General features: G+C 37.1%; 1 protein-coding gene across 6 annotated transcripts in view; it reads left to right on the forward strand.

Annotated features, from left to right (window-relative positions):
- Positions 1-23,975, forward strand: part of EPS8 (EGFR pathway substrate 8, signaling adaptor) — a 133,454-nt gene that overhangs the window by 60,388 nt on the left and 49,091 nt on the right. For all 6 annotated transcript variants that reach the window (XM_061988861.1, XM_061988860.1, XM_061988865.1 and 3 more), the window contains 2 exons: positions 19,619-19,709; positions 20,769-20,842. In XM_061988861.1, coding sequence (XP_061844845.1) covers positions 19,648-19,709; positions 20,769-20,842 — 136 coding nt within the window. In that variant the 5' untranslated portion in view covers positions 19,619-19,647. The remainder of the gene's footprint in view (positions 1-19,618; positions 19,710-20,768; positions 20,843-23,975) is intronic.

Below are 23,975 nucleotides of genomic sequence, written 5' to 3' on the forward strand. Positions count from 1 at the left end.
CAGGTGTATTGTTTTTGAAACTTTTGGATTTGCTTGGCTCACAGAGTGTATGCTTTTACTGTTCCTCCCCAGCATGAGCCTGCACGGAGAAGTGAGCCTGTGCCTGCTGCTCATGCTGCTCCTGTCTCTAGCTTAGCAATGTCTTCCTGACATTTGTGCCAGCAAAAGGCATTCTTGCTGGTGCTTCGGAAGAGGATCCTGCAGTGGAGGACAGCTGCATGGGTGGGGTAGAGTTACATGTGTTGATGGTGTCATCTGAATGATGACGCAATCTATACAGTGTTGTGAGGTTTTATGATGCCAGTGTGTGGCAAGCTCTGTGGGCACAAGGATTAGCAAGGTGCCTCTGACATCCCCAGCACATGCTGGATCATCAGCTCCTGCTGCTTCAGAGAGCTCTTGCTTTCATGGCTTGCTCAGAGAGCTGCTGGCATGTCCTGAGTAACTTCTTTTGTTTGAAGAATCAAAAAAGTGTCTGACAATGTATGTCTATTCTTCTTATTTTTTAATATATCTCCCCTTCTTAAGGCAGATATATTTATCTTCTGTCTCTTCTCTTGCTCATAAAGTTTGTTCCATGGTGTTATTCAAGGATAGGTATCTCCTTCTACTCACCTTAAAGCTTTTATTGAGTACTGATGATTGCACTGCAAAAATAGAAACCAGTGATTTATATTAATTCTTGGTAATAAATGACCTTTGCATCTAGTTGCTCAGAAACAAAGCTGTAAATGATTAAGCTTTACCTCTGCGGAACCCTCATTCAACACAGACCATTTATAGCTGTAATATTACATAACAGTTACTTTCTGATTCCTTTCCCAGAGACTCTGGTTATGCGAGTTGGTCAAAACACACAAATAAAAATTATTTATGTACACAATACAGTAGGCACTGTGAAAAGTCAAAAACCCCAAAGCTGATGTAACCGGAGGCCAGCCATGCATTAGTTCCAACTTGGTCTAGCAATTTAAAATAGGAGCAGGCTCTCAAGTTTATATATTCATTATTTCATTCTCAAAACCGATCAAAACGATGAAGTTCAGATGTCTGAGTTTTGTCTTTGATCAGCCTGATATTGATCATTGAGATTATTTTTCCCTTTATATCCAAAGAAAAGGTTGTATTGACAAAACATGGGACAGTGCAATTTTTCAAGAGTAATTGAAGAAATGGAAGACTGTAAATTTCTGAAAAGATTAAATACCTTTTCATAAACCTTTTTCTCATAGTTTGGAGGATTCAAAGAATAACAATTGTTTCCTGGTTTAGGTTTTTTTAATTGGGCAAGGCTAATTAATATTTTGGGCATCCTGAGCAGACTGATCCTTGAACAGCAATGCTTAAATTACATGGTGTGAGATTTAATCCTGGGAGCATATTGGGGTGAAATAAATTATTTAGTGAGGCATTTGGAAGAGAGTGTTAAAGGTGATGGAAATGTCCAGCACTACCACACATGCAGATATTCCTTATAACATGTTTTTTTCTGAGGAATGTCTTGGTGCATGCAAGTGCCTTGATTCTCATGAAATTAGCATATTTTTCAAAATCAGTATTTAAAAGAGAGTAGTGGAAGCTGGGCAATTGACTGTTCTATGGTTCCTTTGCCTCCTTCCACTTCTCCTTTTATCTGGAGAATGACTAGTTTGTATCTCATGATGCTTTTTCTTTTTGAGTTTTCTTTCACTTGTAATTCATGCTATCATTTAGCCTATCTCATCGTTGACTTGCAAAGATTCTCCATGTTGAATAGTTATTTCAGCATCCACGTATTCTCATACTCAGTACATTGTTGTGACTTTATCCCTTGCATCCTGCTTCTAAATGGTTCTTCAGTGTCATCTGCATCTTCTAACAGAGTTCTGTTATTTTTACAAACCTTATAGAGAGGTCTTTTTTTTTTCTGGTCTTGCAATTTGATTTTAATTATCAAACCGTTGATCCAAATATTTCTTTGTTAGAAATCGTCTTTCAAAAGTCTGGTTTCTGTGTGCAAAAAAATGAGGATTAAAATTTAACTGGGATTTTTTTTTTAGAGTCTTTATTTGGATTCTTTTTAGAATGAATGATGAAGTGGGAGCAACAAAGAAGAATAAAAAATAAAGTGGGAGTGACCTTGTTGGTAGGCTTGGAAGAGAGCAACACAGCTGGCTCGAACTCTGTGGGATGTGGACAGTAGGCAAAATATATTGTAGAGATACACTGCTCTCAAGATAATTAAAAAATACCAAAAAAATAATTATACTGCTTACAGTTTCCTATCTTACTCCTGTGGCTTAAAATGTATCCCAAATTCATTAAGTTTTATGCAGTCTTTTATCTTCCACAAATCTGAAGCTGTGGATGCTTCCTCCCCAATCTACAGCACTGTACTCCTGGGGAGGGGGTGGTATCCAAATGCTGTTTGTGAGTAATGAACCATGTTGTGTTCAGGCCAAGAGCCTGAGTCAGGAGTGAGAGATTTCTTCTGTTCTTTGCCTCCGCTTGGACGGTTTTGGAAATAACCCCTGGAAAAACATTCGCGGTCAGTTTGGCATTAGTTTTTATATTGCATGGGGCTAGTTTTCTTCGTCATATGTGTTATCATCTTGGGCAATATCCCCTTGGAGTGCATTAAAACAGGAACATTTGATAAGAAAAGCCTAATGTTAGGGAAGTGCAAATTATGTGATATCACACTTTACATATTTCCATTTCAAGAGCTTGTCCAAGAGAGCATCATCTCCTCTCTCATGAGAGCTGCGTTACTATCTTACTAACTGAGGAAAATTTAGTGGTTAAAGACTTGTTTGTTAACCATTCAAAGCAAGAATCGTCTGCCTCAATGTGTTAGACTTAATGATTCTCATTACTGAGAATCAAGATGCTGTGTAGTCTTTGCTTGTAATTTTGAAGTAGAGCCATTGGTGACCCCAGATTTGTGTTATCAGAGAATTTTGTCCTTCTTGTCACGTGCCAGAGCTGTCTGATCATATATGTTAGGGCTGTGATGACGCTTCTGCTCATGATTAAAAGGAAAGTGGATGTTTAGCATATTTTGAGCTTCCAGATTGCACCAAGTCTGAGCAAGAGAGTGGGGTCATGCTGTTGATGGTGCAGGTGTGAAGAGAGCTAGTTGCAAAGCCTGGCAAATTGGTGCCTTTGCCTCTAGCTGATGTGAAACCTCCTGGTGCTGACAAGGGGAAAGCCCTCTGCATGGTGAGAAGGAGCCATCTGCTAAGAAATACTAAAACTTGGCAGGAGCGTACTGCACAGGAGCCCCTGGTGCTTGCCAGTTGATCTGGGCAGCAGGAAAAGATGTTAGGACATCTGTTGGGATTTCCCTCTTTGTAGAATAGTAGATCCCTTCCCTCCCCCACATCTAAGATTTTCTAATATATTCTTTACAGAAGCATACAAATGTTCTGGGGGCTTTTTCTAAACACAGATATATACATACTCTTCAGTGCAAAAAGAGGCAGTGAGGAAGATGGGGACAGCCTTGGTCTTTCTGAAACAATAAGTGATTTCAAGATTGTTTGCCACAAGTGCCCTTATTTGAGCCTACAAGAGTATAAGCTTTCTCCTCACTATTGGATAATAAGTGTTTGATATCTTCTCCAAATGAATGTGGGTTTTATCAAGTTGTAAGGCTGTCAGCTGAAACCTGGTATGCCTTTTGTTCAGCTAGGCTTGAGAATCCAAAGTGATGTCTACTCCTGAGTGATGGGAGCACTGTACAGGCACTACAGCAATGCGTGAGCAGGAGGGGAAGGGCAACATGGTAGCGCTCAAAGTTTTCTGCCAGCAGAAGAGCTCTTGTGTCTCATCTTTTTTTTTTTTTATTTTTAGGTGTAAGATTTTCAAGAGGTACATACTGCTCCAGCAGTAAAACTGGAAAGCTCATGCCCAGAAAAGGGGCAAGAAAAGGGTTGAATCCAATGGCCTTCTTCCTTTCCAATTTCTGTAATCCTTGACCTCCCCAATCTGGTTAGAGCAGTGAACATACTCTGTTTTTCTAACTTTGTCCAGAGAAAATGGGTACCTATGTCTGCTGTTAACGTCACCTGGGAGGCTGGTACTGGCTGAGATATTAATATACTGAGCCTAGTCACACAGCTGAATAGTGGTAAAAGAAGCAAATTGGTTTTAGATAGGTATTTTGCCTAAATGTCACCTTCAGTGCTCTGGACTCCAGCCGTGCTGTTTTCCCTTTGAGAAAGGGCATGAAGGTAGCTGGCTTGGCCTGCTTGGCTAGATGTTAATTGTGTTAGTGCCTTTGGCTAAAAGTATTGACCTTGTTACGCATTGGCAGCAAATGATTTGGTGACCTCCCAATCCTCAATAACCCGGTTAACAGGTTCACTCCCATCTGCCCTCCTGCGTGACTCATGAGGGCAACAGCTGTGATGTCTCCAGGGTAGGTGAGGTGGGTGGCCTACAGGGTTGTTTCTAGAGAAGGTGACTTGATGGGATGTGGAGCCAGGCCCATAATGAGGTGGCTACAGGGGGGCCTGAGTCTTGCTGTAGCAAGGAATATCAGGGAAAAAGGAATGTGGTGCTGAGTATGGGCCAACTCTGCCTTAGGAGAGGTTCTCACAGACCATCACCAGCTGTTACGTGGGTATTTCCAAAGCCCACTTCATAGGGTTGAACAGTGTGCTGAGCATGATATGGGGCAGATTGTTGGTGTGACAGAGCCTCTGCCCTCATCCAAGTCTTCACTGCGCCTGAGCAACTGAAGCCCAGAGGCCACTTTGCTGAGGGTTAGGCGATCCACAGGAGCAGTGGGAGGCTTGTCTTACTCCAGAAGAAGACAGCAGTTCTCTGACTTGCTTGTAGAAACAAGGGACAAAATGTAGTGTTTCAGACCAGGCTGAAGGAGATTCAGTAAAACCAGGTGCCATTGCTATGTTGCTATCTGGCAGGTGGTGTCCAACCGCAGGCTACAGCCTCAGGAGACATGGCACCTCTGATGCAAAATCCACACTGTTCTGCACGGCCGAGTGTACTCTGTGGAGGTTTTCCATCGTGTTGTGGCTTCTTTTTTCAATAAAAATTGGTTAGTACACTGGGGAAGTAACATATGTATAGCTGGTTTTGAGGTAAAGACAAGTCTGGAGAGAAGATTTAAAAAGCTGTTTAGATCGGTTTCTTAAAGTAAGAAAATGTCTGACAGATATAAGAGCTGGCCTTTGTTCAGCAGGCTCTTGCAAAGTACCACTTCTGGGTAGGGAGTCTCTTAAGAGCTACCTCCTTGGTTTGTGATGAAAGCTTTTAGAATGTGACCCAAGTGTGAGTAGCCTGGGGATTATCTAAGCTGTGGATGGGCAAAGATGAGACATTCGCTAACCTTCTTGCTATTCCAGTAAAATGCATTATCCCTGTGCTAAATCATTTTTGGCCCATAACCTCAGCCTCTGTGGGGTGCAGCTTGCTCTTCTGTGCTGAATTTCAAGCTCTAGTTCCTGGAGAGAAGTTGAGATTTTACGTAATGTTTTTGCATCCTTGGAAGGCAGAAAGAGGGCATAGGCAATTAGAACAGTAATTACTTCTGCTGTTTTACTTAAATCTATATGTAAATGACTGAGTTTTCAGAAACCTTAGTGCAAAAGCTGAGAAACACAAATTACCATACATGTTCATAAAACCACCTGCCTCTAATGCTTTCTGTACCTCCATTGAGAAAGACAGTATTTACAACTGTCAGTGTTACTTATCTCAGTGGTCATCCAGCCGAATCAGACAGGAGATGGACAGTCACAATGTGGATCAAAAGTTGAGTCCCTGCCTTAAAATCTTTGGACAACAGCAGGAACTTTTTTTGAGGCTACAGTTAGGTTATTTTTTCTTGAATTGCTTTGTTTCAGAATGTCTGCTGTAAATGTGCATGACAATGAAGAGGAAAGCATCAGACTGAATTAAACAATGTGAGGAAAGAGAAGAGGTTATACAAAGTTGAAGAAGCAAGGGAATGTGTTTTAGAAAAACACTGAGATAGTAAAAGATAATATATAGATGAAGTAACTGTGATATTGTTTCCCTTGAAACTTGCCTTGTGGGCTCCTATGGGAAAATAGGAGTTGATGTCTGCTTACTTTGGATTGCTTAGCTGGGAAAACATATGACATGATACGCATAAGATGACATCCTTGTAGACCTACTGCAATGTTGATATGAGTGATAAGTTATAAAAGAGAAAGAAGGTAGTAGCAAGCCAACTATCTTTATCAAACAAGACTAAGGAACAAGGTATTTTCATAAACCTGATTTAACACTGGATATATATTATTGTTACCTTTTTTCTCTTTTTCTAAAATCAAGAACTGAATGTGTTTCTTGGGTATGCCGTAGATAGAGATAGTATCAAGTCAATTTAAATTACAAGAAGGATTTAGATTATTTATTGAGAAAAACTTTTCCAGAGAAAGGCTAATGAGCCCCTTGGTTTTCCAAGGCTTATTTTCAGCTTCTGTCAGTAGTGACCCCAGGAAGAGGTTGAGAAGTACTACTTTTTGGGAAGTAACTTAGTACAGTTGTTCCTGCCTTGAGGATGGGAAATGATTTCTTTGTTTTTCAGCCCCTTTTTCTGTGTTTGCGAAACTATTTAGCAAAACCTTGTGATTTGGGGAAGCACACAGGCACAGTAAATCCCATTCATCTGAATAACTTCCAAAGAATTTTCTCCAAGTTCTGGCTCAGCCATATATCTGCCCTAGGTTAAGCAGCAAGCATCTTGATGATAGTCCTACATGAAAGCATAGTTACCTTAATATCTATATCAGTATGTTTCTTATTTCTTTTTACCTCTAAAACATGAATATACTTTAGTATCTTCTGTAATTTTAGAGTGAAGTTCAGAAGGGTACGTGCTTTACATTTTAACATTAGTCTAAAGATATCTGAAAGGTCTTTTTCATAAGAACTTCTTTAAAACCTTTCTTTTTATTCCTTAGTCTTATTTTCCTCTTTTAGTTGCTTCTTACAGTAATATAAAGACATATGTAATGAAAACTGGGAATGGCAAATAGAAAAAGGGTAAGTAGAGAAAAAAAAAGCTGTGCTTTCCATAGGATTTCAGAAGTCTTTGGGTGCTTGCTGGAGGTTCTGGCTCTAATCCAATGTGCTTTTCTTGGCATACATGAAGAAATTATCCAGGGCACAACTGTTTTTCTTACTGATATAAAAACAGGGACTCTGAATGGAGGCTTTGTGTAGGACAAATATTTGGCTTTTGAAATTGGGTATGAGTTTAAAGTTTATCTAGTGAGCCTTTTGGAAAAGGAAAAAAAATCCTCCTCAATCTCATCAAATAGAAAATATCTAACAGTATAGGCAACTCGGAGCTCTATAAACAAAATTTAATAATTGGTGAGGAGCTGGTGAAGTTTTATAATAAACAGGATTTCATAGTTGTCTACAATGTGGGAGAAATCTCTATCTATATAGGTCTTCATTCTTCAAAAAAAATCTGTGAATGCTTTCTCTCTAGCATCTTTTGCAGAGCTCTGCTTGTTTTCTAGCTGGGTGTAGCCAAGAGGATAAGGACATTGTGGAAAATAGTCGTTAAGATAATACTTGTTTCCTTCTTATTCCAATTCAATGTGTGTAACTCACTGTGGTAGTATCACTGCTATTGAAAGTTGAGCAGCCTGTGAAGTCTTAACAGTTCTGTTCAGTATCATCTATTAGAAGTACCAAAGAAATACAGGGTAGTACTATCTTATGTGAATGTGAATTAAATTGGTTTGGGGAAAAAAAAATAATATTTCTGCATTTGATCAGGTAATTTTAAAGAAAAAAACAACTAAAAAATTGACATCAATTGGCCATATGTTTTCATTATTGTAATGCAGGTAGAGAAAAGGCTTGGCCCTGATTAATGGAGAAGAAAATCTTATCTGTACAGAGGAACATAAGTAATTGAAACTAGACTATGAGAGACATGAAACACCAAAAGTTTAAATAAATTTTCTTGCCACAAATTGTGGAATCTGTTACTGCTTGGTCTATTTTCTTATACGTAACAATGCTGAGTTACAGAAGTGCACTGTTAACACTATGGCAGGGTGTGACTTCATTCAGCTGTGACCTCAGTTCACTAAGTTGTTTTACACTTGAATCACTTTGTGCTGAGTAGTAATATCCCCAGTGTTGACTGATCAGTTGTTTAAGATAGCTCCTTTTGTTTACTCATAGAATTACAATATAGTCTCTTTGAGTTATGTGCGCATTAATGAAAACAAATTGATGCTTAAGCATTTCAATGATCCAAACAACCATCTCCAGCTGATGGTTGGATGCAGGTGAGTAATTGCTTGTCTGAAAGTGCTGAGAACTGTGTAGGTTGTGTTCAAGGTCGCACATCTTACTGCACAGTCATGTGCCTGTTTTTAACCCTAGGTGAGGTGAAGTTGTCCTTGAAGTTTATTGTTTCAAATTAATGGTTCAGGAGGAAAACACATCAGGGAAATGCTGTATGATATAGAGGAACTAGACATTTGATTTCACAATTCTGTATGAGCAAACCAACCACATGGATCTTCTCGTATTCATTATACCACTCTGCTGTGAAGTGGGGAGTGATTTTTAGATTTTCTGAGTGTAGAAGGGTAAAAAAGAAAAGTAATGTTTCCTTGAAAAATATCTTGGGGCCAGTTTTGGGCCAGTCATGTTCAACATCTTCATCAACGACCTGGATGAGGGGACAGAGTGTACCCTCAGCAAGTTTGCTGATGATACCAAACAGGGAGGACTGTCTGATTCCCCAGAAGGCTGTGCTGCCATTCAGACGGATCTCGACCTGCTTGAGAGTTGAGCAGAGAGGAACCTCATGAGGTTCAACAAGGACAAGTGCAGAGTCCTGCATCTGGGGAGGAACAAGCCCATGCAGCAGTACAGGCTGGGGGTCAAACTGCTGAAGAGCAGCTCTGCAGAGAGAGACCTGGGAGTCCTGATAGATAATAAGCTAAACATGAGCCAGCAATGTTTAGCCCTTGTGGCTAAGAAAGCCAATGGCATCCTGGGATGCATCAAGAAGAGTGTGGCCAGCAGGTCAAGGGAAGTTCTTCTCCCCCTCTACTCTGCCCTGGTGAGGCCTCATCTGGAGTCCTGTGTCCAGTCCTGGGCTCCCCAGCTCAAGAGGGACAGAGAACTTCTGGAGAGAGTCCAGTGCAGGGCCACCAAGATGATCAGGGGACTGGAACATCTTTCATATGAGGAAAGGCTGCAGGAACTGGGGCTGTTTAGCCTGGAGAAGAGGAGACTGAGGGGAGATCTTATTAACATTTATAGAGGAGGGTTGGACTTGATGATCTCTAAAGGTCCCTTCCAACTCCTACCATTCTATGATTCTATGATTTTTTTTTTTTTTACAGAGCATATTTTCCAATGTCATGGAATTCTTTGTGGTTTTGACAGTATTAAATTGAATATCTCAACTAGTTCACTTTGCACCCGTGATTGATGGTGATATGGGTTCATTCTTCTATAGATGGGAAAACCAAACAGGGTTTGCAAAAGTCAGTAGCTACTGGTGCTAGATCTTAAAATAGCTTATAGTGCAACTTATTCTACAGTTCTTTTTAAAAAGCAAATTATTTTCTTCTGCTATTATTTTCAGAATCCCTATTGTTTTAATTTTGTTACCACTCTACTATGTGTACACTGTGTATCTAGGCCTCTTCTTATCTCCTACTACTAATGAAAAATATAAGAGATAGTGTTCAGTTGAATGAATTGATGGCAACTTAGATACCAACCTTCAGGAGCAACATTTCCCCCCATATTTTAAAGACAAAGTAATTTTCCTAGCCCCTTGACATTGAAAGACATAGGATTCGTGTAACACAGAGTTAAGTTTTAAAGATAATATAGAGTTTTCTGTTGCTAGTGTCTATAAACCAGTTTCAGAGTCAAACCTCTATGCAGGTGTAGGACATGGAAATTTCAATCACAGGTGTTGGTAATGTTGCTGTTATACCCTACAGCATCATAAATATAGAGTTTTGAGGACAGTTCTATTTCTCATGTGTTTTATCTGTGCATTATAAGTGAAAACCTGGTCCCCTTTAGGAACCATACTGACTGGATTTGGAATTAGTAAAAATATTTTCTAGGTTATGTTTATTTAATCATTTCCCGTATACATGATGTTAAAAATACATTGAAAAATATTAGGGAAATATTTTACATATGAGAATATAAACATTCTACAAACTTCTCTAGCATTAAAATCTTGTTTAATCTCCAAAATGTCTGATGGTAGTGTTTGTTTTAAATCATGTTCTGAGCTCCTCAGCTCAAGAGGGACAGAGGACTTCTGGAGAGAGTCCAGCACAGGGCCACCAAGATTATCAGGGAACTGGAACATCTTCCTTATGAGGAAATGCTGTGGGAACTGGGGCTGTTCAGTCTAGAAAAGAGGATACTGAAAAGAGTTCTTATTAATATTTACAAATATGTAAATGATGGGTGTCAGGAGGTTGGGACATCCCTTTTTTCTATCGTATCTAGCAACAGGACAAGGGGTAATGGGATGAAGCTGGAACACAAAAAGTTCAATTTAAATATAAGAAAAAACTATTTCACTGTTCAGGTGAGGGAGCTCTGACACAGGCTGCCCGGGGAGGTTGTGGGATCTTCTTAACTGGAGGTCTTCAAGACCTGCCTGGACGTGTTCTTATGCGACCTGATCTAGGTTGACCTGCTTCTGCAGGGGGGTTGGACTAGATAATCTCTAGAGGTCCCTTGCAACCCCTACCATTCTATGATTCTATGACTCTGTGTTACCTAAGTTCGTGAGCCCTTGCATATCAACCTTGTAAAGCTTCATTTGCTGCTTGATTTGCACATTAGTTGATTTAGGCCCTTCTTAATCATAGAATTACATTGGAAGAGTTAATCAGCATTATTAGAATAGCATGAGCTTATTTATTAAATTTATTAAAGAGTTTTAATTTTGCTGTTGAGTTCCACTGTGAACCTATGTTTCAGGTTATATTTGCTAATGAGCTGTGATCTGATGAAAATCTTTTAAGTTGTACTTATATTTTTCACCTTTATTAAACATAGCTGTCGCTATTCCCACTGAACTGCATGGGAAGAGCTTGTTTTTTTGTTTCTTTTTGTTTGAGGTTTTTTTATAGCCTCATGGAGGGTTTAAATCTTACAGTAAGATACAGAATATGAACCATTGCCATAGTAAAGTTTGAGGCTTTTCAGACTTGTGGAACAGGTCAAGATTTCATAAACAATGCTGGGTCCATATCATCAAAGGATACCATCAAAGGGTGGTTCACAATAATATGTAGCTTGGGTGTTTTAAGATAGTTGGGAAATCAGTGGATGTTGCTCCTACTCAACTGTTTTTGTCTCATTTAATTCAAGATTATAACTTACTACTAACCTAGAATTTGGTTTTTCTAAGTCAGTAGCTAATGGAATTTAAGTAGGGAGCAATGAGAGCCTTGCAATAGGAGTCATCTGTTTCCATGGCTGAGACCACAATAACTGCAGTGTTGCTTTCTGGCTACAAGGCCTACAGGATAAAAGCTAATATGGCAGCTTAACCAAAAATGAAGTAAATTTGTGAAAACAAGAATTAGATCTTGCTAGAGTTCTACTAAAGTATATTAGAGAGGCACTGATGAGTGTTCCTGTCCTTTTTCCTCCTCTGTGTTAATTTTAATTGTCTGCATGGAGTATGTCATTACAATAGTTTCAGTTCAGCTTTTGTTATGAACTCTACCACGCCAATTTTAATGAAGTCAAGACACAGCTGTGAAGCTTGCAAGTAGATGCGACTAGGTGGTTAAGCCAGTTTCTTTTGGTCAACTTGCAGCAGCAAACAGTATTCTAACTCTGTTTGGAGTTCATTTGATCTTGGGCCAGACTGAGAGGAAAACTTAATCTTAAATGACACACTGCAACAAAAGACATCATTAATTTTTATATACTTACAGTACATCTTATAATATCTTAACGTTTTCTCAACACAGTGTAAGAAACTATTCAGAAATATTTCATCGGCTACACTCACAGCCTGTTTTCGAATTGAAAGGGAAAACTATGTCCAAATTTCATCATCTTTTTGATGTGATGCCTTCAAGGTGATGGGAAGCATGCTTATATGGCATCTGGAATGGCAAATTTTCAGCTGGCCCATCTAAACATGTATTATAGTGTCTTTTGTAAGTTCTCATTTCTAAAGTTCAGTTGTTGACTTGTTGGATGTGTGCTGCATTAAATTGGTATCTGGAGTGCCCTCTTTTGAAATCTAATGATATTGTTTTAAGTGTGATGTAACATGGAATAAAAGGAAGTAATGAAAAAAACCTCAACAGCAGGCAGTGTGGAGGAGAGAAACAAAACTGTGGTAGCTGTGTTAGGTCAACCGTATTCGACAGCCTGTGGTTCCAAGTCAGGTTGGTGGTTTTGGTGGGGTTTTGTTTTTTGTGTGATTGAGCAAATTATTATACGTCTTCCTTCAGGTAAAGGTCTTGAGTGCACTGTTGTAGCCATATTAGAATTATAATTTGTGAGGAAAATTAGTATCCTTTGCTAGCTTTGTACTTGGATGAAAAAATAAAAAAAGTATACACTTTCCAGATATCTGGACCCTTCCTCAGGTCTGAAATAGAAGCAGCAGCCTTCAAAGTCAAAGACAAATTGAAAACCACTGCTCTGAATTTCAGTAAATATTAAACTTAAATAGAATTTTACTTCTTAGCTTTCTGTTTTGCAGCTGTCATAGCTGTTCCTTGAACTCTGGAAGGGAGAAGTTAGCGATGGTGCTGGGGCTTGTCCCATGGGATATGTTTTCTCACTGTTCTTTGCACAAGTTCTGCACGGCTGTGCAGGGATTCCTGAGTGCTGTAAATAAGGTGCCAAAGTAAGCTCTGGTGCAGTAAGCTAGTAGCTCTCTAAAACCAGGACCTTTTCCATTGGAGCAGTTTCTTATTTGATCCTCTTCAAATACTTGAGGTAGACTTATCAAAGACATTGCTTTTTGTAGTACATTGAAATCTGTTTTCCTACCTCCTTCTACAAATTCCTTCATGTGCTATGGATGCATTCCTCTTTAGATTGTTCTTCTGTATGTGTAGAGGGAGTTTTGTTTGGCTTTTTTTTTGGGGAGATATGTGTGTTTGGTTGGGGGGTTCGTGGGTGGCTTTGGGTTTGTTTCTCTTTTTTATTTTCCTTTATTTTCTTTTATATGAGATCCTGGTCTTCCAGCTGTGGTGATACTCTCTTCAAGGTCTGTGTAATTATGCTGGTCTTGGTAATTAATACTTGTCTTACTTTAGATGAAATGGTTAATTCTCTAATTAAAAATAGCAGTGAGTGGTGGCTTCAGTGCTTGGCATATTTATTAACGTTCCTTTGTTGCAATAGGGATTTTAAGTCTTTGAAGCTTTTGTATCTGTAAAGTTGTTTTATTTCCCTTCAATATGGTTAATTATAAATCATGGCCCAGACCTGAGCGAAATTAATGAAAATAGGTTGCCATGCCAGAATAAGAACCTGTTTTCAGGTAGGGTCTTTATTAGTGTGATAAGAAGAAGACTATCTATGAACAGGCTATAGCCGAAGTTTATTAAGTCATTTCTTCCTGTTGTTCTTAGTATTCCTCCTCTTTCTTAAAATAAAAGATGCCTATCTTAATCACAATGTTAATTTCCTTAATAGTGAATCACTAAAAAATATAGTGGGGAAAAAGAAGATTTAAAGGACATTTTTATCTTACTAGTTTTTCTCTTTTATCTAACAACTTTTGATCAGAAGACTGGTCTTGTATTAACATATAGAGTCTCCTACTTTAATTGATAATTTTTTCACCAAATTTTATTAGTAAATTTATCCTTTCCCACTTGCTGAAAAGAATACTACTGATTAATTTAGCCTACTCCTTCTACTGAAGGACTGAGGATAAATGTTAGATTTCAGAAAGTGTCAATGAAAATCAAGATACTTTTTGAAAATTGAAAAATCAATCTTGTTTGAGCTCATCTCCTGCACTGCTGTGTGGAGGTGGAGGTGAATACACTTGCAAATTCCTTCTCCTGGGCAGTGGAGTGTGTTATAGAGCGTTGTCCCCTGCCTGGCCAGAGCCATATTCGCTTGTCACAGTCATTAGTTTCTTGAAATGCTCCTACCTCTCCGCTCTCTTAGACAATCAGGTAAATGATATTCTGGGTTTTTTTTAATCTTTATATAAGGAGTGGAATTCAGGGGGGGAAAGGAGGTACATCCAGTCCTTTTCTCCTTGCTCCCCGGTTTCTTTAACAAGCATCCCCGTTAGCTAATGTTACATTCAGCAAAAGGATTGTTTGGGGATGCACTAAAATCTAAACTCAGGATGCAACTCAGTGCAGGTTTGTATAAACTATGATGTAGTAAAATTGTTACTAATGGCCATGTTGGACAGCTTCTCTTAATCCAGAGAAGATTTGAAATTAACAGCACTTTCAAAATTATTTTATTATGGCTGTTTTATTAACATGTTTGCTTGAAGTCCTGATGCTTGGACACAAGAATGTATCCTGGATTACCTACTCCTTTCCCAGAAAATTTCATCTGCCCTATCATTCACAAAAGTTTAAAAGCAACAAAGATGACAACAAGCAGAGCAATGGACATTTTAATCCAAATGTTTTGTCTTCAGACTGCATTGCTTGTAGAGTCTAGCTTTAAATCTTCTATGTGATTTTTGCCGTCATCTTTTTGACTGACTTTTGGATTGCTCTAATTTCCTTAAAAGAAAATGGAAAGTATTACAGTACAAAGCTGCTGCCAGCTCAACCAGTAGCAGTTCATCTCAGAGAAATTCTGGTATTAATGTACCAAGTATGGAAAAACCCCAGTGATCATTTCCAAAGTAACACTTAACTTATGCATGCATGTGCATCTTGGTGTTTACCTCAAGGCAAGATGTTGAACAGCCAGCAGAACTCCAGTTTGCTCTTGTTTGTTGCCTGAAGCAGAAGGCAACAGCAATATTTTATCTGGCTCCGTGGGACATATTTCTGTCAGTAGTTTCCCATTTGCAAAATCTGTGACTAGAGTCGAGGTACAAATAGAAGAATGTTTTCTTAGAAGGACGAGGTAGACACAAGAAGACACCGAAATACAAGAATATGAGGAGTAACTAAAGAAATTACCTCAACGTGGAGAAACAAGAAGGTTAAAAGTAATATCTACTAGAAAAATTAGCATTAAGAAAGGGTGTGTGGGTAAACAGGGTGAGGTTAAAGAGGAAACAAATGAAAAATACTAAGTCATTCAGCAAGTGAAATAGTTTTTCTGCTTTCTGTAGGACAGCAGTACTGAGTGTTGTGGAATAGCAGTAAAGCATTTTTATGGAATGCACAATGAGTTGCAGTGTAGCATGAATACATCTGATTTTCTTTGTTGTTTTTGTTGTTCTGTAATATTTTTAAAAGGGAAAGGGTGGAGAAAAAGTGTCCTTATCTGACATTGCTACAATGTCAGATCTGCTCCTGATAAGTCTTACCTTGTAATAGTCCACTCATTTTCGTGGACCACAAGCTCCAGTTACAGCCTGTGTCTGCTGTGTGGCTTGGGAAGAATTCTTGAGGGATTTGGGGGAATGTGATATCAATGACTTGTTACTAATAATATTTTCTTAATTAGTAGATAATTATTGTTCCAACCATTCTAGGCTTTCCTTTTCCTTCCCCTACATTCTTCTCCCCTTAACCCTTCCCCCTCACTGCAACATCATTTCTAAAATAACCATAGTATTAAGCTATTCTTTTTTCCATCTGACATTGTGTTCTGCCCCTGGGTGGGACCAGTAGATTCAGGATGAGTGGAAAAAACACAAGTCTTTGGGAATAGCTCATTTTCTTTAATTGAAATAGTTCTGCTGTTCTAGAAAAGGGATTTTTTTTTTTTTTTAATAAATGAATGGATTTTGTTACCTTCAGACTTCTACTAGGAATTTAAATTGCAGAACATGTGGTTAGTCAATGTCTCATCTTGTTGAAAACAATGTATTGCTTTCAAAGACTATTGTTCTGTAAGGTGGCGAAAGCAAAGAATATTTTAACATTTGGCCATTTTAAAAAATTAATATTTATTATTTATATAATCGTATTGTATATCAATATAATATTCATCATGATTGGAATTAGACCACCTGTAACTACTGAATAATAATTAAAGAGCCAAATTATATCTGTCTTAGAGATGAGTTGTCTGTTATAAAGGCTGGACCATTGTCATTTATATGACTGCTTACTATCAATATGCTACAATCCCTTAAAAAAATAAAGCTGATGGCAGCAGTGAAGTCTGAGGTGAATTTTTTTTGTTCAGTCTCCTATACTGAAGGAAGAGAATGGTATTTATTTGTTTTTAGAAATTTCCTGGCTATAAATATTTTCTTACTGTTTAAAATAATGTATTCTTTTAATATATTTACAGATATATATCTTAATGTTTATCTTATTAATTAAGTTTTTTCTTATTATTCTTCTTAAATTCTTATTTCATTTTACTATTTTTATTTATTTCTTGTTCAGAATATCTATGATGTCTTTTGATGATCCTGACAAAGACATAACCATTCTTCAACATATTCACAAGTAAACTGTTGATACTTCAGGCCTACTTAAAGACAGATCATACAGTTAATTTTGAAGGATGTTTATCTTAAAGTCTAGGACACCAGCGTATATTTCTGTGAACTTCTGGGCTGAGGTGAAAGGGAAGATTAAAGAGGAAGTGGAGTTTATTAATAGACTCCCAGATGACAATAGCTTTGTAGTGGGCATGAATTGACTTTTGCTACAGGACTCTGTGGGAGATGAAAGAGCATTTGTGATGAGAAATACAGCAGAAAGTGCTGTACAAGTGGATAATAAACAAAGCATTTCACGTTGTTATCCTTTTATGTTTTTTCTTTCTCTCCATCATGCACTTAATAAAACATTCAACATGTTTTCCCAAAATGTTGACTAGTCTTTTGGGGGGAAACATATATGTTGAAAGAGATTAAATTGCTTGATAATTTGGGGGAATTAGGAGTTTTTTTGATGCAGTTATAAATGTTTGGGCTAATGATAAGGATTGTAACAGGTTTGTTTGTATTTATATTCAGGAGCTTTCTTGTATATCCTCTTGAAATTGTCATGTCAGAGTAGTTGTCTTGGCATTTCTAAAGCATTTGGGGTTTTTTTTTGGTAACAGTGGAAAATTGCATAAGAAACAGGAAGTATTGTTGGCTTTACTCAACTGTCAAATAACAAGTGGTGTTTTGTTTGCATATCAGCTAAAACTCACTAAAACTTTTGTGCTTACTTGGCAGGACAAACTGGGTTGTTGAGTTTTGTGGGGTTTTTTAAAAACGCACAAAATTTCTGAATTCAGATTTTCATTATCACTTGATTAAAAATATAACTTTCGAGCTTTTTACATTTACTCTAAGTGGTTTTATGTCTTACAATGGGCAAGTATTTAATCATGAGACATTTTTCTTCCCATAGTGTGAAAATCTGCTGTTCAGCTTCATTGCTGCTTTAAAACTCAGTATGTTATTCTAACTTCAAAGATTGAACCTTTCAGTTTTAATACATGACGTTCCTTTGACTTAAATCTGCTTCACCACTTTTGTGAAAGTGGAATACTAATAACTAACCAAACATTTGTCAAATTAAAATGTCAGAGGAGTGAAATAATTTTTAAGGGAGTCTAAACCCAAGTTTTTTTCTGGATATCACTTCAAAGTAGATGCGAAATTTGTTTTCAATAGGGCTGTGAAAGAAAATACAAATGAGAAGAGTTTGGCAATAGAATTATTAACTATTATCTTTATAGAACTGTGAATGGAAATTAGCAGAAGTAAGGGGATACTGAAAGGCAGCGGATGTAATTTGAGTGAGTTTTTTGGATCTACTTACTCTTAGGCAGGGTAGCAAAATTGAACAATGGTTACAGACGATTAAGACTTAATAGCTGATAGGAAGTGTTGAAGAGCTTAATGGCAGTTTGAGCTATGCACTCTGCATAACTCTGGTTCATATAGTCATTGAAACAGAACAAGAAGTGCACAGTGACCTAGCAAATTCTGCTGAGAAAACGAACATTTTTGTTCTTTCAAGTCATAGGACAATTTCAGGATGCTTCACAAGGTTTGTAATTGCTAATAAATTGAGCAGCATTGGGCACAGATAGTAATTTATTGGAGATAGCTGCTAAGTACCTCACTCTTTAAAAAGTGTCTTAGAGCAGCCAAATGGGCAACAAAGTAGGATATATAATATATTTGTGGGGAAGTGCGGAAGAAATGGAAGTAAATAATGGGTATGTCAGTTAAGATGTTTTTGCAAGGAACAATCAAAGATTTAAAATTAAAAAAATTAAAGAAGAGAGGTACTGAATAAAATTACCTAGTATGTATTCGTTAAATTCAATACCACACTTCCACATGTTTACATTTGGCACATAATCAGCACAGCTCAGTTGTAGCTACCTGAAATGCAGTTAGCAAAGCTAGGAGATGTCAAGTAGTCCTTGGATGTGAAAATTACGCTGTTCTCAGTACCGAAGAGCTCATACATCTCTTGGTCTGACAGAAGACTTTCGAGCTGAGAACAGAATCTTATTTTTATTGCATTTTTGCATGAAAGAGGAAAATTGAAGAACATCTGTGGGTGCAAAATACGGTGTATATTGTCAGTCATTCAGGTGCTACTTCATTGTAAAATGGGATAAGGTGTCACTAGTACAACAAACGAGGCTGTACTTACTTTGGAAATATTTACTGAGTCAAAATAAATATTTTTTTCTATTTAATAGTTGAGGTACATAGAAGTATTCAAGTATATATTATTCATATATGTGTAAATGAAAGAATGTTTGTCTATGCTAAATATGAATGAAGATTTGTTAATTGTTTACAGGCTTATGAAAGTGACTTTCCAGAGTCAATTTTAACTTCAATGTGCACATAATTAAAGGGAGAAAGCATTCTGTTAACTGTTTCATCATAGCTTTTTTGAGTATTACTGTTATATAGGCAGTTTCATTTGTCATGCCAAACTTTCAGGATGTTAAATGTTACTTTAAAAAAGGGGGGGGGGGAGGGGCTTTTTACAGTCCTAAAATAGCTAATCAAGTTTCCTTTGGGCTAACAATTGTGTTTTGTTTTTATAATGCATCTAACAATTCAGCTGATAAGTTTCATAGAGTACGTGACAAAAGGTCACTTCAAAGTTTCATTTGAAAGACATGAACTGAGGGTTAAAATCAAGCATGCTCAATTGTTAAGATTGTCATTTGGAACATTTTGTTCATTTCTGCAGTAGATGTTGTTCTTTCTTTAGTCAGCCTTTTATTTCTAAAGCTATTCCTAGAAACAGCTGTATCAATAATAATAACTTTATTCACTAAATTATAAATTATTTGAAGCAATAAGTATCAAATTACAACTGGAAAAAGTTACATAACAGGTCTTTAAGGCATCATCACAACACAAATAAGAATTGAGCTTGTTGATGCAATTCCTTTCCTATTTCAACCATAATTTTTCTCATTAGGTTTGTATTACATCTGTATTAAACCTTCGTCTTTTAAAAGTCTTAAATTCATATGCTGTTGTTTCTTTTCCCAGATCGTTTTCCTCAGTAAGTGACAATAAGAATGAATGGACATATATCAAACACCCCTCCTGGTGGATATGGAAGTTATTTTCCTCAAATGAAGTAAGGTCATGCCTTTGATTTTCCTTTTATGGACAGATATTTTCTTCTTTACACTTTAATTTTTGATAGAGCTATCATTATTAGATCCCATTGGAATAATATGAAGGCAATTTCTATGAAAAGAATGTGCAGTTGCCAAACCATGTAACCAAGCTGATAGATATAATCTGCCTGGTGTTTGTGTTAGTGTAAGGATAATGCTGTGTTTCTGAATGGAACCATCTGGAACAGAAAAATAAATTGTTCTAGTCATAATTTTATATTACTGGGACAGGTCCTCGTGTGCCTGAAGTGTTTAAGGTTAACTCTGAGTGAACTCTGAGTGAATGCATTTTTCTGCATAAAAGATGAGGCTGCATCCTCCATCTCTAAGAAAATATCATTTCCCCATAGACAGAACTGAGCAACTGTTACCTGAAAGTGGAAGATGCTCCCTGTATCAAAAGCATGGCGTTAGGCTCATTCATAGCACAGTAATAATGAGAATTGACCTAATCTCATGCCAAAGAACATGTATTCCTGTATTGGAGCAGGGCATCTGTGCCATCATCTGCTTCTTGTGATGTTGTCTCTTTAAAGTGAGTTTGTATATGACTCATTCTTCTTGTTATACTAGAAGCAAGTTGGATTGCCTTTTCATTTGTTGTAGATAATAACAGTACTTTTAAAAGCAGTTAAAATTGTTAAAACCAATTAACACTTGTTTATGCAGGAAAAACCCACAAAATCCTACCAAGTCTTTGGCATAGTAATTATTGCTGCTAATTATTATTGTTTATTTTGATTTTGATTACTTACATTATGGTAGTATCTATGTATATACCACACCTTCATTGTGCATGATGTACTAATGCAAAAAAAAGCAGCTCAGAGGGACTTCCAGCCTAAGTGAAACACTCTTCATTGTATTCATGGTGCAGAACCAATGTCCAGTATTGTTACCTCTGTTAGTAATGTAGGTATGTCTTGTCCTACATAAGGAGAGACGTTTTTTCAATGCCTGTTTCTATGTGGCAAATACATCTATACAGAAGTTAACTAGATTTTTTCTTCTTCCAGTGGCTATGGTTCCCCAACATTTTCTCAGGCAGAGAGGGAGCAGAATTCAAGAACAAGTGCAAAAGCTCTTTATGGTAAGGTGACATAAAGTCTCTGAACTTTTATTTTAAAATGGTTGTTTAAATATTGATTGTCATGTCATGGTGGAAATATTTTACGTATGTACGTTTGAAAGTATATATGTGCATATACATACACATGAGTATGTAAAAAATATTAAAGAGAGGTGATTTTACTACTAAAACTAACTAGGCTAACTAGAAAATGTTTTTATGGTTTACTAAGCAGAGAACTCCCACTTGATAATTTTTAAGGTAGCAATGTATAAAGCTCACAAAACTCAGAGTGATCCTATAGCTAAGGTATGTAGCAGGGAGAAACCAGTCAGTGGTCTAGCTGTGCTGTAGCTTTGATTCATGACCTGTGTCTCTCCCTGCCTCCCCAATTTTATCCCCTGCTAGCAGAAAAGGAATTCACACTATTCTGATTTGACACAGGGATTTAATGGAAATTAGATTTGATATAATGGATTTGGAGTCCTATTTGGCCTGCTGTTTTCAGCAGCCTTTGTGACAGTCAAATGTGATATTACATACAAATGCTTAAGCATTGTTGCACTTACCAACTCAAATGCTAAGTATTTTTTTTTGGCTGTATACCCTACTCTCTAGTCCTTGGCTGAATAACTATGAAGGTAGAACATAGTCGTGTTCCTTGCCAGCCAAATTTCACTGTTTCCTGGTCATACACATCCACTGTGACTACATCCTGCTGATAACAGTGCTGGTAATGGAAATAAAAGCAACAATGAGGTTGAGGGATGTTCTGCTATGTAAATCTGTGGCCCTTGTTAAATTATTTTTTTGAAAGTCAGTACACAGATGAGACTGGAAGGTTTGCAGTGAGAATCCAGTCCTATGCAGGACACCTCACACCTCAGTCTGCTTTCCCTTCTTGCATCTACCACCTCTTCTGCAGGTTAAGAAATTGGAAAGCTTAAGGACCTGTAGCTAATAACTGCAACATCTCTGGTAGTAAGTAATCTTTTCTCCCTCATGTTTTGAAATTCAAGAGGCTAAAAGCCCACAGAGGCGATTAGAGATATCCTAGCTTTGTATCCTCTGAAAAGAGGAGTGGTATGAAAAAAGTGACGTTATTTGGTGGCTGAAGGCACTGTGCTGGTGTGCAGGCTCACATCTAGAAAAATCAACGGGCAGAGACAGAAATAATTTGAAACACTTTTTGTTTTACAATGATGTTGAAAATAAATTGTTTGAAATTTAAGTTTATTTCTTTTAGTGGTATGTTACAAAAGCCAGTCACTTCACATGGTATTTATAGCAGGAAGTACAACTGAGGAAAACTCGGAAGTGATAATTTTAAACAGTGATTTCTTCATCCTGTATTGGTTCAGTCAACCACTGATAACACGTGTTGACAGAAATAGTAGGTGGTGACAGAAATCAACAACAGACACTGCAAAAAAGTCTTAGCAGATTATTTCTTTATGAGATGTTATAGACATTGCACTTTTTTGTTTTATATCATTGTCATCATATTTTTTCAATAATACACGATTTTAACAGTTTGGCAGTATCAGAGTCTTAACTATGTCCTTTAATCTTTGTGGACTTTTAAAATAATCCTTACCTGAGATTTTTTTGTATCAAATGTGATGGGATTGTAAAATGTCAGTAGAAGATGGGTACAAGTGAATAAGTGTTTTTACTTCTAAAATACTTAACTGAATTCAGTTACTAATTCAAAATGCTTACTATATAACTGCTGTGAGGTGGCTTCTGTAAAAAGAATTGCTGATCTTGGTTCACTTCCATTGCTGGTAAATATATCACAAAACTATAGCTTCAGTTGCCAGGAACTGAATGAAGTAGAATACTCAATTATCCTGGAGCTCCAAGTAAAGATATATTCACACAGCTTTTAGAGAGGAGTTTGCACATTTTACTGCTTCTGCTCTGTTTTGTATGCATAAAGAACTAGGCTATCAGTATTACCAGATATATGAACTAGAGAAAGCAGGGAAAACACCTAAAAACTTTCTCAAATTCAGGGCAATTTTATATATATATATATATATGTGTGTTTCTTTTTCATTTTAGCAACTATTACCATTGTGCTGCATCCCGTATGTGAAGTCTGGTGTTAGGGATTTTTCTCTATGCTCTCCCAAGCAGGGTGGGAAGCAGTGGAATGATAATGGAATTGTTTAAATGTGTTAAAAATGATTTTTATAAAATACTTTACTTATAATTGATTTATAACTAATAAAATATTTTAGTTGAGATCTATGAGACTAAAAGCCTATAAAGCAGATTGGAGGTGTCCTAGCTTTAATTTTTTTATTTATATATGTACATTTAATATACATGTACATAAATCAAATTATGTAAATACATAAAGTTTATATATTTAATAGATACACTGAGATTGGGGGGGAAAAGATTTAATTTTACTGTAAAAGTGAAATGGATCATTTTTTTTGTTTTGATAAAATATGCCAATGTAATGTTAGCAGCAAACTTTGTCCAGGACAAACTTCATTTTCTGGGAAGACTTTTGAATATCATTTGGACTAAAGCACCTATCCATGGGTATCCACAAATGAAGGTAGTACCTGTACTCCGAAGTGACCACTTGATTTTGAACTAAATTTATTTCAAGCACAGCAAAACAAAACAAAACAAAATATAATTACTATATATATGTGTATGCATATATATATATATAATGGCATTAAATTTATCTCTTGAGTCCCAGTGCTAAAATTATTCATGATGGTTCAATCCTTTGAACAGTAAGCAGAAAGTTGGCCACAGTGCCGGTCGGAAAGGAAGCTGGAATTTTATTGGTGTTACAGACAGTTCAGTTAAAAACTAGACTGGAGCCATCACTATCTCTGATAGGCCTATCTGATAGAAAAAACTTCCTTGCAACTGTCTTTTTTCCTATATCAAACAACTCCTTTGTTTTCACTTATTTCCTTCCTGAAATGAACTGTTTTCTACCTGCATGATAAATCTCTCTCTGAACTGTGAGTTAAGATGCCCTCTGCACATTCTTGTGGGGTTTATTTCATCTTTTACTTCCTGATTTTTCCATCTGAAATGGGTTTTGGCTCATACTGTCATCTGTTTTTCTAACATTGGCTGCTCCATCTGTCTTCTGCATCTCTGCTTGTGGGGAGAC

The sequence above is a fragment of the Colius striatus genome, chromosome 1 (assembly GCF_028858725.1).
Source record: "Colius striatus isolate bColStr4 chromosome 1, bColStr4.1.hap1, whole genome shotgun sequence".
Classification (NCBI taxonomy): Eukaryota; Metazoa; Chordata; class Aves; order Coliiformes; family Coliidae; genus Colius; species Colius striatus.